A 17,834-nucleotide genomic window follows, 5' to 3' on the forward strand; every position below is an offset into this window, starting at 1 on the left:
AGCTGCCTTTCCTGTGGGCTTTAGTGCAGTGCTGGACGTACACAGCTTGACTTGTCATTGTCTCTTACCCCTGTACCTGCTGTGTCCAGCACACAGGAGATAGCCAAGGCTCTTAGAGCAAATGCATCAGTGGGTCCCACCTGCTACTAGAGTTATGATAGAAAGTGTATTTCAGGGGCTGGGGATTTAGCTCAGTGGTAGAGCGCTTACCTAGGAAGCGCAAGGCCCTGGGTTCGGTCCCCAGCTCCGAAAAAAAGAACCAAAAAAAAAAAAAAAAAAAAAAAAAAAAAAGAAAGAAAGTGTATTTCAATCTTTCCGAGAAAGTCTGTCCTTTGAACAAGGTGTTTCTTCAACACTTCTCAGCCTTCCCACTGCAGATGGTTTGGCCTTGGCAATTCCTAGCTGGTGGTGGGTGCTGTGATCTCACCTGAGCTACGCAGTCATCTAAGAACTGAAGCGGAAAGGTTAACTGATCGTGCCCCTGTGGGTCTAAGCCATAAGGGCAACCAGGAGATGGTTTCTGGAAGGGACAAGAAGGCCCCTTTAAACCACTAGCCACCATTACAGGAGCCAGCAGCCTGGAGAGTAACCCCTTAGTTACCGACCATTTACTGGGTACTGAAGTTTTACCTCACAACACTATCGAGCAAGGTCTCCCCCCTCCCTTTTTTTTAATGAGTGAATTTCTGAGAGGGAAGGTCTCCTATCTATTAAGTTAAGGAGCCTTGCCCACCGACTTCTCACCGCACTGTGCAGAACCCCCACACTCTGAAAGGCGTAGCACACTCAGGGACTGTGACTGGTTTCTCTGTAATTCTTATAACAATTCTGAGGTAAAAGTGAGTGTTTCTGCACTGTGTCAGAGGAGGCTCTCACTTTCCTCATTTGTCCAGGCAAATGCTGAACATTTGTTTTCTCTACAGCTGAGGAAAATAAGTGTCCCTTTACTCTGTCTACTTTAATACCCTCTGGGAGTTAAGGGCGGAGTCTAATAATGGCTCCATTAACTGAACTGTTGCTTACACAACAGATTTTGGGTCTGGTGCTGTTTTATAAGTCTTTTCTCAACTAGAAAAAATCTTGAAAGGTAACTATACTTTTTTTGTTTTGTTTTGAGACAGTCTTTCACGTAGCCCAGGCTGGCTTTAAGCTTGCTATGCAGCCAAGGATAACCTCACACGCCCGATCTTCATGCCTGCACTTCCACGTGCTTTGGTTGAATGTGTGCACCCCACGTGGGGACCTATGCTTCTTTTTTTAACAGAGAAAGAAATCAAGGCTTAAGGATTAGAAGACTTGCTCAGGTTAGATAACAACACTGAGGCCTGCAGGCAAGTCAGTCTGAATCAAAGCCCATGCTCGCACCACACCAAGCTGCTCCGGACGCAGGCAGCTGTTACCTGATCGGAGTCCAGCCTCTTCACGTCCCCCTTCAGTGTCTCCATTCCATGGATTGCTAGGTATCTCTTTACTTTGTTGGCATGTTTTTTGCTCTGCAAGAACCCAGCCAAAAATCAAAGATAGTCAAACGTCATTTCAGAGAGAAGACACTCAGGCCATATCAGAGTTTCACCTGACTTTTTGTGAGGAAGAGAGAATGGGGGAAGAAAACTTCATTTACTGAATTTCTACCATGTGCTAGGTAGGCCCTTTACATGCTAGTACATCTAACGTCCCACAATCTATGGAAGAACTATTATCCACGAAGAAACTGAGGCCAAGCATGATGAAATTTCTTGCCTAAAATGAGGAACAGAGTTGGCTTCAAATCCAGGTCTACATAAAACCAAAGCTCACACTTCCACCTGTATCAAGATGTACAGAGAGATCTACACATAATGACCCTGATTTGGATGGGAGCTATGAGTCACGGAAATTAAGTCAATTTCAAGTCCCAAGCAGACATGCATGAAGGAAGCATCTTGTAGCTGTGGAAGAACGAAAGCTTTTACCATACAGGGCAGGAAAAGCAAGGTGTGGCACGGGACCTGGAAGGTAAATGCATGAATACAGTAGAAATGGCCTACCTGGTAATGTGCCAGCTTCTGAGACTCAGAAATCAGCATGGCGCAGCAAACTTTACACTGGGTGCTAGTGAAGAGACACTGGTTCTTCTGGATCATGTGCTCCACTAGAGAGGGAAAAGAGATCAGCAAGTTGACAGACGTGATCTCAATCAGCAATAATCACGCCTTGGATAAATCTCATTGGCTAAGATCCTGCCTCTGTGCAGAGCTAACGGATTGATCTCAATAGCACTCTCTGATCAATCTCATGCACAGGCACCGAGTAATGGAATCCACACTAACACATATGCAGATCTGCCCTCCAGTCCCACTGTGCCGTTGACTCAGGCTACGCTGCAAACCTCCTGCGTCATTACTGATTTAATATAGGTCAATGTCTTTACCTAGCCATACTGTTATGTGAGAAGAGGCTATCCCATGCTGCCCATGAGTTCCTGGTTCAAGTCATCCTTCTGCCTTGGTAGATATGACGATAGCCCCATAACATCGTGCACTGTAATCTTTTAGAAAGAAAGTATACCTGGGGGCTCATGAAGATGTATACCTTTAAAATCAACACTCAAGTGGCAGAGGCAGGCGAATCTGAGTTCAAGGCCAGCCTAGTCTACATAGTTTAAGTTTCAGGCTGTACTGGGTTATATAGTGAGTTTCTGTCTCAAATAACAATGACATCAATAACAGTTTTAATGTAGACTTAAGCATTAGAGGAGAGATGGGTATTTAGGAAAAGGACAGTACACACCTAAGAAATGGGTTTGCATTTCATATGAACACTTGAATTAAAAGTCACTTTCTGCTTCACTTCACATGTGAAGCAGAAATTTCGGGTTTCTTTGGAGACTCAGTTGTGTCACATGATGTTTTCCTGGACGCTGTCTGATGAGAGGATGTTTGGCTGAGGCAGACACTTGAGAGGATGCGTGATGTTTGCAAAGATATAAGTAGAACCCAGCAGTGAATGATGCTCTGCATTGATTTACATTGCAATTGCATTTGCTGGTCTTCAATGATCTTAGCTTGTCATGACTTTGTAGAGGGAAATGTGCCAAAGAACTTCTCGTGGTATTCTGACTGCTTCCTGTCACTTCTGAGGACTCCTGTAGTTTCCAATGGACTGAGCTGCTGCTACTGACTTGTGTTTGGTGTCTGCTATTGGACTGAACTGCCGCTGCTGAGTCATGCTTCATGTTTTGGACTGACTGCTGATGACAATGAAGACTGGAACTGCCCCAAAGAACTACTTCTAAACAGGTCCACATCCCGCTTGTCCTATTAGCCATCTTTCTCACCTACCTTTGGTCAGTGGGTTAGAAGGGAGGTTGAAGTAATTAAAAACCTTTATTTAAGCAAGTTTTAAAAAATCTAAAAAAAAAAAAAAATCTAAGCCTACATATGTGTATGAATATTCTGCTTGCATGCATGTCTGTGCACCATGGAGGTCAAAAGAGGGTATTAGATTCCCGAGAAATGGACTTACAGGCAGTTGGGAATTACCAAGTAAGCTTTGGAAACAGAACCTAGGTACTTTGCAAGAGCAAACAGTGCTTTTAACTGTTGGGCCAACTTTCTTGTCTATTATGTAGCCCTGAAACTTGCTATATGGATCAGGCTGGTCTTGAACTCACAGAGACGTGCATGCTTATGTGTGAAAGCAGCAGTCCAACTCCTCGCTTTTGGATGCTAATTTTCAGCTCTGTGTATACTGCCCTCCATTGGGAAAACACAAGCACGGGTCTGCACGGCTGAGAGCCAGCAGAGCCCAGGCAAAGCTCCTGTGATAGGAATCCTCTCTGCTCTGTAGCATCCTCGCTGAACAGGAAGGGTGTAGGAAGCTGACCCAACCAAGAACTAGTACCCAGCTTCCAGGCTTTCAGTTCTAGGTGTATTTGTTTTTTTTTTTTTTCTTTTTTTTCGGAGCTGAGGACCAAACCCAGGGCCTCATGCTTACTAGGCAAGCGCTCTACCACTGAGCTAAATCCCCAACCCCTAGGTGTATTTGAATAACATCATTGTGTTTTGTTTTTTAGAATTATTTATTTTATGTATGTGAGTACACTGTAGCTGTCTTCAGACACACCAGAAGAGGGCATCAGATCCCACTACAGATGGTTGTCAGCCACCATGTGGTTGCTGGGATTTGAACTCAGGACCTCTGGAAGAGTAGTTAATGTTCTTAACCGCTGAGCCATCTCTCCAGACCCGAATAACTTCATCTTTACTTTTCTCTTTTTTCATCAGATGTTACTAATCAAGGTGGTTAGACCAGCTGACCCTACCTCCCAACACCTAGGGCCTTGGGAATGGCAGGTGAGCTTTCTAGCATTGTCCAACTCTGAGACAAAACTTTACTCATCTCTACCCTGTTCTCTGCTCACAAAACAGACCACTTAGTGCTCTTCTTCTTCTTCTGAGACAGACAGACAGACAGACAGACAGACAGACAGACAGACAGACACACACAAACTCTGGTGGAGGTGGAGAGAGAGACAGTCAGGGACGGGAGAGACAGATGGAGAGAGAGGCACATACGGACAGACCAAGGGGGAGGAGTGGGAGAGTCTCTGCCCCTGACTTAGAGCGTGAAACACCTCAGCACGCTCTGCAGCTCAGTGTCATCCTGTGCTTTGCATCAATCAGTGCTAAGGAATCTCGCATGGCTGATAGAAGACAATATTTATATTAAACTTTGTTTTGGGGGATTTTATCTGCCACCGTCGTCAGGCTAGGAGAGTTTAGTCTGTCGTCTGGTCTGGCATATGCTGACCTTCCAAAGCTTCTCTCACTCCCCACAGTCAGGAAGGTTTCTGAGCCTGTGAGGTGGACATCCTGACTTCTATTTTTCTCTCTTCTTGTCTCTTTGGGGCCAGTTGTTTTGTTTTTAAGATTTATTTTTACTATTTTTAATTGTGTGTACGTTTGTTTGTGAGAATGTTCACGAGTGCAGATATCTCCAATGGTTGAGAGCTACATGGTGTAGTTGTGGGTAACCACATTCAAGTTCCTCTGGAAGAGCAAGACAGACTGTTACCTACTGAGCCATCTCTCCAGCTCCAAGTGCAACTATCTTGATATAAAATGCCGACAAGTCTTTTGAAACAAATTAGTCCCTTAAAAAAAAGAACTAAACTAGCATATTGAGATACTGGCATGACAATGTGTACAGGGGCTCAACTGGCCATAGCAAAGCTATGAGGTCAGCCACATGGGTGAGTACAGAAAATGAGGAAATGGCTCAGGAAACAAAGGCACTCGCTGCCAAACAGGTCTCCCGGGTTTGACTCCTGGAGCGCACTTGACAGAGGGAAAACTCCTCTGTAGAACTCCTGCAACTGTGTCTAACTGCCCCATCAGCCAGGCTAGGTCCACCCTCAGTATGCACTCACAGATAAAACCAAATAAAAACAACATACAAGATATAGTATGGACACCCAATAGAATAGTATACAGCCACAAAGGACAGTGGGATGTCATTTGCAGCAAAATGAAGAGAACTGCAGGGTATTGCTTTAAGTGAGAACAGACAGGCAAAGAAAAGAGGCACTGCATGCTCTTTCATATATAGGAGCTAATTATGCTTCAAAAGGCACTGTTTATAAAACAAACACAGCCGGTGGGTCGGCTCAGTGGGTCGCGTGCTTGCTGCCAAGGCTGGTTTGAACTGCTAAGTTCAAACCTTGAGACCCACAGAGTAGAGCAAGATGCTGATAATGCAAATTGTCTTCTAACCTCCAAATGAGTGCTCTGACACCCTCATGCCCACACACATACATGAACGTAATAAAAACTAAAGAAGACAGCAGACATGGTAGCGCACGACTTTAATCCTAGCTTCCTGTGCGTTTGAAGCCAGAGCTTGGTCTTTACAGAGAGATCCAAGTCAGCCAATGCTGAAGCACTGTCGCTCGTCCCAACTCCCACCACTCCCTGTGCAAAAGAAGGTATCTTAACAAAACAAATCAAGGAATGACATCTCCCTCTCTCCATCTATATGTATATGTACATATATGGACATCATATCTGTGATAATATAATTTGGACCACAATATAAAATGGCTTATAATTCAGTAGTGACACATGAACAATGTGATGAGAGACTCACTGAAATATACTATGCAAACGAGCAATCAGTAAGATGGTGCTTACTGTCGCCAGTATTTAGGAAACAAGAAATCACTGCGCACTTGTAAAACAACTGGGTGGTGGCTCGTACCTTTAATCCCAGCACTCGGGAGGCGGAGACAGGCAGATCTCCGTGAATGCAGTCCGTGTGGACTGCAGAGTTCCAGGACAGCCAGGGTTACATAATACAGAGACACTGTTTTACTTCTTTTTTTTTTTTTTTTTTTTCTTTTTTTTTTCCGGAGCTGGGGACTGAACCCAGGGCCTTGCGCTTGCTAGGCAAGTGCTCTACCACTGAGCTAAATCCCCAACCCCAGAGACACTGTTTTAAAACCAAAACAAAAGCAAGGGCTGGAGAGATGGCTCAGTGGTTAAGAGCACTGACTGCTCTTCCTGTGGCCCTGAGTTCAATTCCCAGCAACCACATGGTGGTTCACAGCCATATGTAATGGGAACTGATGCCTCTTCTTCTGGGGAAGGCAGTGACAGTGTACTCATATAAATAAAGTAAATAAATCTTAAAAACAAAATTTCTGAATTCTTGAAAAAAAAAAAAAAGAAAAGCAAAAACAAACAAAAAAGGTGGGCTGGAGAGATGGCTCGGTGATTAAGAGTACTGACACTGACTGCTCTCCCAGAGGTCCTAAGTTCAAATTCCAGCAACTAACCACATGGTGGCTCACAACCATCTGTAATGAGATCTGATGCCCTCTTCTGAAGACAGCTACAGTGTACTTATGTATAATAAATAAATCTTTAAAAAGAAAGGAAAACAAACAACAAGGACACAGTGAACTAAAAATTCTTGCTAAGTGAACTAAAGAGACAGCTGCCATGAAGTCCAGTGAGTCCATTCCTAGGACAAGACCCCTGAGAAATATAACAACGTCCTCACAAAACTGCATAATCCCACAGCAGAATCACTTCTCAGAGGACAGTGAGATGGTTCATAGTTGTAGGTACTTGTTCCACATGCCTTACAACCCACTGGAGTCAATCCTCCATCCCATCACGGAGGAGAGAACACATTACTGACAACTGTGCCTGTTACCATACACCATGACACCATGGCATGCATGAGCCTGTACACACACACACACACTAAAGATTTCCTCACTGGACACGATAGTGTACACCTTTAGTCCTAGCATTTAGGAGGCTGAGACAGGTGGATTACTGTGGGTTTGAGGCCAACCTGGTCTACATAGTGAGCTCCAGGCCAGTCAAGACACAAGAGCCCTCTCTGTAAGAATTTCTCAGAAGGGAACCAACCTAGAAACAATTCAGATATTTCAAACAGCAAATATAAAGGCAAATATAACATTCTCATACATCAGAGTTCTATTTAGCAATAAAGGCACACACACTGACTTGGTTGAGCTCCAAAACCACACAGATAGAAACTAAACACAAAAGACTACATATTCCATGATTCTGTTTGTATAAGATGTGGAGACAGAAAACATGACCTAGGACGGGTGTGAGTGGAGGCTCAATGGGAAGGACCAGAGATGTGACTACCTGTGATGAAGATGTTCTGAAACTGGATTGTGGATATGTGTACACAACTGTATACTTACTGAGAATCCCTGACTAGGGTCTGGTGACATGGTTTGCTGAGTAAGTGTGCTAGCCATAAACCTGAAGGCTAAGTTTGGTTCTCAGGACCCACATTGGGAAAGGAGAAAACCAACCCCTGCAAGTTGTTCTCTGATTTCCACACACGTATCATGGTACACACATGAGCATGTGGACCACACACTCTCTAAATACACGCAAAAAAAAAGGCATTGAGTTGGGGCTGCAGAGATGACTCACTGATAAGAACATGTACTATTGCTCTTCTAGAGGACCTGAGTTCAGTTCACAGCTCCCATGTTGGTTCATAACTGCCTATAACCCGTTCCAAGGGATCCAACACATCTGTATGTACTGACATGGACACACACACACACACATAACTAGAGTGGAAGTGCTGGAGGTGTCTAAGTGTGACTTGTATGTACTGACATGGACACACACACACACACACATAACTAGAGTGGAAGTGCTGGAGGTGTCTAAGTGTGACTTGTATGTACTGACATGGACACACACACACACACACACACACAACTAGAGTGGAAGTGCTGGAGGTGTCGAAGTGTGACTTGTATGTACTGACATGGACACACACACACACACACACACACAACTAGAGTGGAAGTGCTGGAGGTGTCTAAGTGTGACTTGTATGTACTGACATGGACACACACACACACACACACACAACTAGAGTGGAAGTGCTGGAGGTGTCTAAGTGTGACTTGTATGTACTGACATGGACACACACACACACACACACAACTAGAGTGGAAGTGCTGGAGGTGTCGAAGTGTGACTTGTATGTACTGACATGGACACACACACACACACACACAACTAGAGTGGAAGTGCTGGAGGTGTCTAAGTGTGACTTGTATGTACTGACATGGACACACACACACACACACAACTAGAGTGGAAGTGCTGGAGGTGTCGAAGTGTGACTTGTATGTACTGACATGGACACACACACACACACACACAACTAGAGTGGAAGTGCTGGAGGTGTCGAAGTGTGACTTGTATGTACTGACATGGACACACACACACACACACATAACTAGAGTGGAAGTGCTGGAGGTGTCGAAGTGTGACTTGTATGTACTGACATGGACACACACACACACACACACAACTAGAGTGGAAGTGCTGGAGGTGTCGAAGTGTGACTTGTATGTACTGACATGGACACACACACACACACACACAACTAGAGTGGAAGTGCTGGAGGTGTCGAAGTGTGACTTGTATGTACTGACATGGACACACACACACACAACTAGAGTGGAAGTGCTGGAGGTGTCGAAGTGTGACTGGGGACATAAAGTGGGTACTCATTATGCTCATATGTATGTCAGCAGCTGCTGTGCTCTCTGCTTCAAGGTTCAGGGCACACTTCCCATCTCCAAGGCCACTTACTTCCCTTTGCTGTATCCCCAATTCTGAGGCATCTCCCTTCCCTTCTCCTCTTCATTACGTGGTAACTGTGAAGTGGAAACTTAAGGGTTCTTTGGTTTGTTTTGAACACATGAAGGAGCGTTTTCCTGAAGTGGACACAGGTCAAAGACTAAGGCAGACTCCTGAAGGAACGTTTCACTGAAGCAGACACAGGAGAGAGGCTGTTCTGCCAAGGCAAGCACCTGAAAGGGCATGTAATGACAAATTCTTTGCTAACAACAAATATGTACTGGTCTGTGTAGTTGAGCTGCATTTGTCAGGACTCCCTGGGACTCAGGCTGACGGGATGCACGTGCTGAGGCAGGGCACAGTGGAAGACGTGTGGTGTTTGGAGGGTATAAATAGGACTCCATGGAGTGACAGAGACAGAGCTTGGCTTGCTAGTATAGCTAGCTGTGCAATGCTTGTGTGTCTTTGCTGATCTTCGCTCCTCTGAGAGAGGAACAGCTGAGAACTTCTCCTGCTGGTTCTTCCTGCTGACTTGAGCTGAGCCTGAGGTCTGGCTATCTCTGCTAGGTCATGTCATTGCTGTTGCTAACCTGACTGTACCGAACTAGACTGTACCGACTAGAAGTGTTTGTGAGTGGATCGAGATGTCACTGCTAGCCTATGAACTGCCGGTTTCCAGACAACACAGACAGGAGGTGTTCCAGAGAACCTTTTCTACACAGGTCCACTTCCCTGTATCCTTTCTTTTCCACTACCTCTGGTGGGTGGTGGGCTACAAGGGAGGTTAAAGCATTAAAAATAAGATTTGAAAAAAATTAATGTTACATAAGTGTTTGGTGTTTGTCTCCTGGACTGACTGTAAGCTACTCCAGAGTAAGAACAGTATCTTCATCCCTCAGGCTCTGAAGTCCAGCTGGCCCTGGGAACAGGGCAGTCATTAGGGAATGTCAAACTAATGAAAGGAAATCTGGGTTAAGGAGGCAACTGTGTACTACAATCTTTTTGAGGCAAGAGTCTTGTATAGCCCAGGCTACCCTCAAATTTGTTTTTTGTTTTTGTTTTTTCTCCCTGAAACAGAGTTTCTCTGTGGAGCCCTGGCTGTCCTGGGTCTGGCTCTGCACACCAGGCTGCCCTCGAATTAAGAGACTCACTGGACTCTGCCTCTTTTTTTTTTTTTTTTTTTATTAACTTGAGTATTTCTTATATACTGGACTCTGCCTCTTAAGTGCTGGGATTAAAGGCCTGTACCAGCACTGCCAGATTCAAACTTGGTATGTAACTGAAGCTGGCTTGAACTCCTGATCCTGTCTCCACCACCTGAGTGCTGAAAATGACATGCATGTGCTACCACACCTGGCTCAAAAAATGCTTAAAATACTAAAGAAGAGACTCAGAAACGACATATACATTTATTTAGGAGCCAGAATGAACAGATTGGAGATGTATATACACACTTAAATCCAACGTATCTTGGTGTCAGAGAGATGCGCTCAGTGGTTAAGAGCATTTACTGCTTTTCCAGAGAACCAGGGTTCAGTTCTCAACACCCAGTCAAAGCATATAATGTTAACTCCAGTTTCAGGGTTTATGGTACCTTCTCTGATACCCTTGGGTACCTGGCATTCATATACACATACATGCAGGCGAAACAATTGTCACATAAAATAAAAACATTCTTTAAAAAAAATTTAAACATATCTCCCTTGAATATGGTAAAAAAAAATCCCATTTTATCCAGGGCAAGCAGTTCACAAACACAATAAACTTCCCAAAATTAGCCTGCTCAGCAATCAAAATAACCAGTACAGAATTCCTGTTTCTCTGCAGAGATCTGATAGGTTAGCACAAAACCCCAGATACAGTTCCTGTACATTTGGGTTAGTAGTAAGTAGCTGGAAAGGTCTCTGGAGAGCCAGAGAAAGAGGTCAGCTTGCTCTGCACTCCTTTAGCTCCCTTGTTACCCACCCAGTTTTGGGTCAAACAAAGAAATCTGCCAAGTTTCTGCCCAGAAGTGCACTCCAAGTGAATACACTGTCTTCTACAGCTCTGCATACCGCGTGAGATGAAGCAGCCAGAGGCAAGTTTTCCCCGCTCCTGGGCCTCCTCTGTGGAATAAGATGTTGGCAACAGACATACAAATACTGTATCGAAGGACATAGTGGTGCAAGCCAGGAATGCCCACACTAAGGAGACTGAGGCAGGAGACTCATGCAAGCAAGTTCAAGGCCAGCCAGGTCTACCTAGGAAGAACCATGGCAAGTCAGGGCACAGTCACCAAGCCCGGGAGGAAGCTGGGATTCAGGAAGACCTTCCAAAGCTCACACTTGTCCTGTCACTCCGAGGCTGATCCACCACGAGTTGGGCAGTGAGAGGTGTCACAAAATAAATGAAAATATAAAAAGTAAACTAAATGAAGCTATTCGGATCGGTCAGAACCGTAGGGCTTTGAAAGGGAAGAGAAGCAATGTGGGGTTGTGGAATTAAGCACAGAGGGGAACGGTAGCTAGCTCGGCTACGAGTCAGGCTGGGACGGTCCTGGTTCGATCTCCAAGAGGACAAGACCTAGAATCTGGGGGAACTGTTCTCAAGTGAACGCCCTCGAAAGGAGGACGGAAAAATTCCGCAGGGCAGCGAGTTACGAGGCCCTGCACCCTTCACGAGAGCGAGCTCGGAGCTCCGGAACGTCGGGGAGAGGCTGGCCGGCGCCAAGGGGAGTGACAGAAGGCAGGCCATCCCGCCTCTGTCCAGCCGCGAACCCCGGAGCCCCCGACTCACCTTCCTCCCTCCCCGCCGGCTGTGCACCGGACACAGCTTCCCACAGGCGGCGCGCCCTCTCGCGGTCGAAGCGCACTCCGTCCGGTTCCCGACCCTCCGGCTCCTCGGAGCTCTTGTAAGGTCCGGCTCCACCAGGGTCCGCAGCCTCCGTAAAATCGGGCACAGGACACTCCATCTTTTCTGCAAGCCGCGCCGTTGAAGAGCTGCGCATGCGGCCCGCTACCTCAAGCAGTGGGTGGGCGGGGATGTGACCCGGCCAGCAACTCTCGCGAAGTTTGGGCTCTGCAGATCCCGCTGGGGCGGAGCCCTGAGGGGGCGGAACCCGAAGGGGCGGGGCCCCAAGGCTCGTTTTGGTACCTCTGGCTCTTTAAGATGAGTCCAGTGAATTGGAGAAATGGTGCAGGTTGCTCACTACGTCCAGGCCGCTTCCTTCCGAACAGTTCTTAGCTCAGGGCTCGCATCTTTGCTCACGGTGAGCCACTGAGGTACACTTCTCATTTCCTTTTGTTCCGTGTGGAAAAATTTCTCCCGTTTCTTTGGAAGAGTACCTAAGGCCCACATTCTAGAAGTGTTTTACTTAGGAGTTTGTTAAAGCAGACATAATGGTACAGGCTCTTCATTTCAATACATGGGAGGGGGAGGCCATAAGATTAGGAGCTTGAGGCCAGCCTGGGCTAATAAGCAAAAATGCTTATTAGGAACCGAGCAAGATGGCTCATACTTGCGGTTCCAAAATTTGCGAGATTAAGGTTAGAGAAATGCACATTCGAAAAAAGAAACTTTGTTCAAAAAAAAGATAGTTAAGGCTGTGGTCAAAATACTCTGGAGGACACAAGCTGACCAGGAGTTCAAGACAAACCTCCGCTCCAAGAATAGATCATCTCTCAACGAAACAAAACAAACCCACAAAACAAACAAAACCCCAAACAATAAAAAGGTAGAATGTAGTGCATGTCTGTAACTATGTCACTCTGAGGGCTGAGGCAGGAGGATTGTCATGATGCATTTGAGGCCAGTGTGGAGGCCATCTTCATCTTCATGTTAGCCACTTTATGGGGTATGGATGAGGGAGTTAGACCCTCTCCTTGGTCTGCAGTGTCTGATAAGCTTTTGGGCTCGTTTTCCCTGATAAGACTTTAATACACTCATCTGCCCTTACAGCCTCAATTCACTCTCAATAAATTTATGAGATAGCATCTTTTCTGTTCTCAGAAATAAGTCGTTTATCAATCTGTGCTGGTGAGTGGTGCCAAGCAGATCGTAGTTTGGGTCCACTGAGGAGTGCACTTAACTGCCTCCCTCAAAATGGAGTCAAAAGCTGCTTGTAAAACGGAATCTCCATCTATTTTACATGGTAGAAAACAAAACAAATCGTTGTTTTACATCATAATGAAATCAGATAGGTCACAGACTGGTTTTATATTGCTGTATTATTATTATTATTATTATTATTATTATTATTATTATTATTATTGAGACAGGATCTCAGGATCTATGTAGCCCTGGCTGTCCTGGGACTTATTATGTGGGACCAAACTGGCCTTGAACTCATAAAGATCCACCTGCTTCTGCCTCGCAAGCACTGAGACTGAGACTAAAGGTGTGTACCACCGGGGCTGGGGATTTAGCTCAGTGGTAGAGCGCTTGCCTAGGAAGCGCAAGACCCTGGGTTCGGTCCCCAGCTCCGAAAAAAAGAACCAAAAAAAAAAAAAAAAAAAAAAAAAAAAAGGTGTGTACCACCATGCCTGGCTTTAGGCATCACTCTGAGGCACTGTAAAAAGGCAGAAAATTGGGGTGACATTGGAGTGACAGAAGTCCCTGACCCAGGGATCTAGTTTGCTTTTCCTGCTGACTGAGAGTCGAGTCATTTCAAAATAGTCAAAGAAGCTGAAGTTGCTACAGAGAAGTGCTGTCTTCCTAAAGACACCCCAGAGGAAGAAACTAGAAACAACAGACTGAGCTGGTGGGACAGGCCCGTCATCCCCAGCTTGGGACATAGAGTTGGAAGGTCAGGAGTTCAAGACCAACCTGACTCATAAAACCAGAAAAGGGCTTGATGCCTCAGCCTGTAAAGATGCTTGTCACCAGGCCTGTCATCTGGCGTTTGACCCCTGGGACTCTCACGTGGTGTGTCACTATTGCATGGGCCGGGGCAAGGCCTCTTATTCAAAGAACTGAATAATGAGAGGCCATGACTAAAATGAGTTACAGAAAGAAGAATTGATTTTGGCTTACAGTTCCAGAGGGAGAGTTCATAGTGGGAAGGAGGCATGGCAGCAGGTGGCCTCCTAGATCAGACATCACTTAGATGTCACACCACTTGCAGAAGCGGTATGGGAACTGGAGTGGGGCAAGGCTCATAGCCTACCCCAGAATGCTGTACTTCCTACAGCGAGGCCCTACCCACTAAAACTTCTACTACCTTCCCAACAGCACCACCAGCTGGGGACCAAGTGGGAGCCCGTGGGAGCCATTTCTCATCAGTAAGTAAGGGCTCACCCTGATTTGCAAAAGAAACCAGATAACTTTATTTGGAGGAAAGGAACAATGCATTTCACAGAGTGATACACAGTTACAATTGACAGCAGGTCACACGAGTGAGGGCAGTCAAGGACCCAGGATGCACTCTGGGATCTGTCTTTATTGGGTCTTGAGGACGGTGGGGCCAATTACTAAGGGCTGTAGTTGGTGGGTGTCTATTGTGATTGTTAGATTAGGCCCTACATTGACTTTTCCTGGTGCACACATTTCTTCCCATAAGGTATCTAAATGCATAGGTCGATAGGGGATTCTCCCGGAAAGTTTTCTAGATACTTCACTTTGCTTCCTATCATCCAAAAACCAGTTCAGACCAGATCGGGCCCCCTGTTCTTTTTATCTGAATACACTGGGCACACACTTAAATAGAAACTGTTCCGAGATAGGAGTGTGTGCAGCCTGGTACTGGCTGGGGTTGAGGTTTTGAGATTGCAGGGTGTATTAGAGAGTACATACAGATAATGGAGAGGGGGTGCCAAGGGGAATGCAGCCCTGCTTTGTTTATTACTTGCTGGATAGCTCAGGCCAGAGTCAAAGTTGTGGCAGTGTTCCTGTCTCAGCTTCCTGAGTGCTTGGATTGTAGGCATGTGCCATTAGTCCTGCCGAGGTTTGGTTTATACCACTTCCTATTTGTATCCTCCTCCCATTAACATAGCATTACCATGACGTCTACCTGTCTATCATCTGGTCCACTAACCTATGCTTTTAATAACACTATTTTCCACAACCCATGAACTGCTTATATGGTTATATTTACTGCTTTTTCTAAGTTTATGAAAGTCATTTAAGTGTGTTCACATTTGTTGGCTTGCTATTATTCCAGTGAGACTACCCACCACCACCACCACCACCACCACCACCACCACCACCACCACCATCACCACCACAACTACCACCACCCGTTTTTGGAGGGGAGAAACCCACTTACCAATGCCTTCTGAGTTCTGGGATTAAAAGCTTGGCTTCAGTAAGATTTTTTTTTTTTTTTAGGAGCTATCAAACGTTGAGTTTTATTTGTTGAATTTTTTTTTCTTTTTTTCGGAGCTGGGGACCGAACCCAGTGCCTTGCACTTGCTAGGCAAGAGCTCTACCACTGAGCTAAATCCCCAACCCCTTATTTGTTGAATCTTATTGTAGGAATATTTCATATTTTATTCACCTTTGTCATACTAGATATTTCTCCTGCTGCCTTTTTTTCTCCTCAAGGAAATGGGCTTCAAGGAAATGTGTAGAAGTTTCAATGTTTTTTTTTTTGTTTTACTTTTTATTGGTTCTTTGTGGATTTCATTCATATCATGCACCCCATCTCACTTATCTCCTCCTCCTCTTGTACCGGCCCTTCACTCTTGTCGTCTCTCACAGAGAGCAAGATTCAGTATTTTTTTTTTTTTTTTTTTTGGTTCTTTTTTCGGAGCTGGGGACCGAACCCAGGGCCTTGCGCTTCCTAGGTAAGCGCTCTACCACTGAGCTAAATCCCCAGCCCTCAGACTCAGTATTTTTAAGCTGTGTTTTAGGATGGTTGCATTCCACTGAGCCGATCAGACATTAATCAACATCTTATCACCAGAGAGTTTCTAAGTAGTCACGTTAACATTTAATTTGAACGTAATTTTGGATTCATGCAAATAAAGCGCTAGAGGTAGCAGAGCTGATCTCGAAGGGTATATGAGGACTCTACTGGCTTTCCTTGGTTCCCCTCAAACCGTGGCTGAGTTAGAGCAGAACTCCGCAGGACCCAGCGACTCCGTGAGGTTTCAGCGGCCCACGCCGCCCCGCGCCTGCGCGCCCCGCCCCCTCCCCGCTCCGCCCCGCCCCCCGCCGCCTGGTGCCGCGGCGCGCGTTCTCCACTTTCCGAAGAGTTGCGGCCGCTCGCGACCCCCAGTGTTCGGGAGGCGCTGGGCGGAGCGGCCAGCTTGGCGGTGAGTACGCGTCGCCTCGGCACTCCGCGGCCATCGGGTGCCGCCTGTTTCTCGCGGTCTGCCAGGCGGCGGCCGCTCCGCCCGAGGCGCGCCTCGCAGCGAGTAGGCCTCTCGGCCGCGCGGGAGCCGCTGCCCGGTCGTCTCGCTGCTGCCTGGCGGCCCTGGCTCTCGCGCCCCTGGCTTCCCCCTCCCGCCGAGGGCCGCCATGGTCCTCCGGGGCGTTCTCTCTTCCTCTCCGAGCTTCCTGGGAGGGAGGCAGTCTCGTCTTCCACCCGGCTAACGGACTCCCGAGGATGGCAGCTAGGCCTGCCGCCTCCCCCACGTTACTTGGCGTGTTTTGTAGTTGGTTTCACTAGTTCATCGCCCGCCCGAGACCCTGGCTGGCTTTGAACTCACTGGGCACCCAAGATGGCTTCTAACTCGCCATCCTCTTGCCTCGGTCTCCGGAGAAAGATTTCCCCCAGGAAATCTGTATCATTTACCACTTAACGTCTCCTGTCGAGCCTGGTGCATTTCTCTCTCGTGGCTGATGACAGGCTGTGTGTCAGAAACCGGTGAGACCAGAATGTTGGTCACCTCCGAGATGGAGCTAGGTGTGAATCTGGACCACTCCACTCCAGTCTTCTTAGTCATCGTGTCATATATGGGCAACGCTGCGGGAAAAGTGAGCCCAGTGTTTGGGGTTTTATTCGGTTTGTTATGAGAGACAGTGCTTTGTGGTTGAGTCAAAGAAAGTCAACTTTTGGAGTCAGACGCATCGAGGGTCATTTCCCAGCATAGCCACCTGCCAACTACTTTTTCTTAATAAATTTCCTGACCTGTTAGGACATGTTGGGGTTCTTGAGAGGAATAACCTTAGTATTGAGTATGAGAAACCTAGAAGTTTGTCTATCGATTCCGACAGTGATAACTTTATCGCTCGGGGTGTGTTTGAAATCTTTTGTTTTTGCGCACATGTGGGTACACGTGGGTATGAAACACACACACACACACACACACACACACACACACACACACACACACACACACACACCCTCCACCTACGTCTGTGGTAGTCTTCTTAAGTGTCTCCTTCTTCATTGGGGCAGGGTCTCTTGGAGTTGGTTGATAAGTCTGGCCGGCTTCCTGGGGCTTCCCCCTACTCATCCACCTGCTGGAATTTACTCACTGAGTCATCTCTGAATTCTGTTGCTACTCACTTGTCTTAAATGGAGGCTGAGTATAAGCTAGGAAGTGTCTCATTTGTGTTTGTGCACGTGCATTCCCCCTCTCCCTTATGGAAATAGTCAAGTTCTTTGCCTGGCAAACAGTATCCTTGGATACATGGTCTGTCGACGTGTGAGTGTGTGAGTGTGTGTGTGATTTTAAGTATGCATTTACCGTCCTCAGTTACAGAAACGAATCAATCTTAATTGTAGTTAATTGATAAAGGAAGAATAGTCTTATTAAGCTATCCACACCCTCC

The 17,834-nt window shown here is 46.4% G+C and overlaps 2 protein-coding genes across 15 annotated transcripts in view; one reads left to right on the top strand and one right to left on the bottom strand.

Annotated features, from left to right (window-relative positions):
- Zfp346 (zinc finger protein 346) overlaps positions 1-12,161 on the bottom strand; it is a 30,102-nt gene extending 17,941 nt beyond the window's left edge. The window contains 3 exon segments of one of the 2 annotated variants that reach the window (NM_001399322.1): positions 1,401-1,493; positions 2,028-2,131; positions 11,913-12,120. In NM_001399322.1, the coding sequence (NP_001386251.1) occupies positions 1,401-1,493; positions 2,028-2,131; positions 11,913-12,087 (372 nt within the window). In that variant the 5' untranslated portion in view covers positions 12,088-12,120. 2 annotated transcript variants of the gene reach the window in all.
- Positions 12,162-12,286: 125 nt separating this feature from the next.
- The window catches only part of Uimc1 (ubiquitin interaction motif containing 1), a 69,127-nt gene continuing 63,579 nt past the window's right edge, over positions 12,287-17,834 (top strand). For 3 of the 13 annotated variants that reach the window (XM_087589986.1, XM_087589997.1, XM_087589992.1), the window contains exons 1-2: positions 12,287-12,397; positions 14,346-14,395. The gene's annotated coding sequence lies outside the window, so the exon portion shown is untranslated. Of the gene's footprint in view, positions 12,398-14,345; positions 14,396-16,270; positions 16,370-17,834 lie in introns of those variants that run through there. The other 10 variants (XM_087589985.1, XM_087589996.1, XM_087589991.1 and 7 more) reach the window with 5 other exon arrangements.

The sequence above is a fragment of the Rattus norvegicus genome, chromosome 17 (genome assembly GCF_021556685.1).
Source record: "Rattus norvegicus strain SHRSP/BbbUtx chromosome 17, alternate assembly SHRSP_T2T, whole genome shotgun sequence".
Taxonomy (NCBI): domain Eukaryota; kingdom Metazoa; phylum Chordata; class Mammalia; order Rodentia; family Muridae; genus Rattus; species Rattus norvegicus.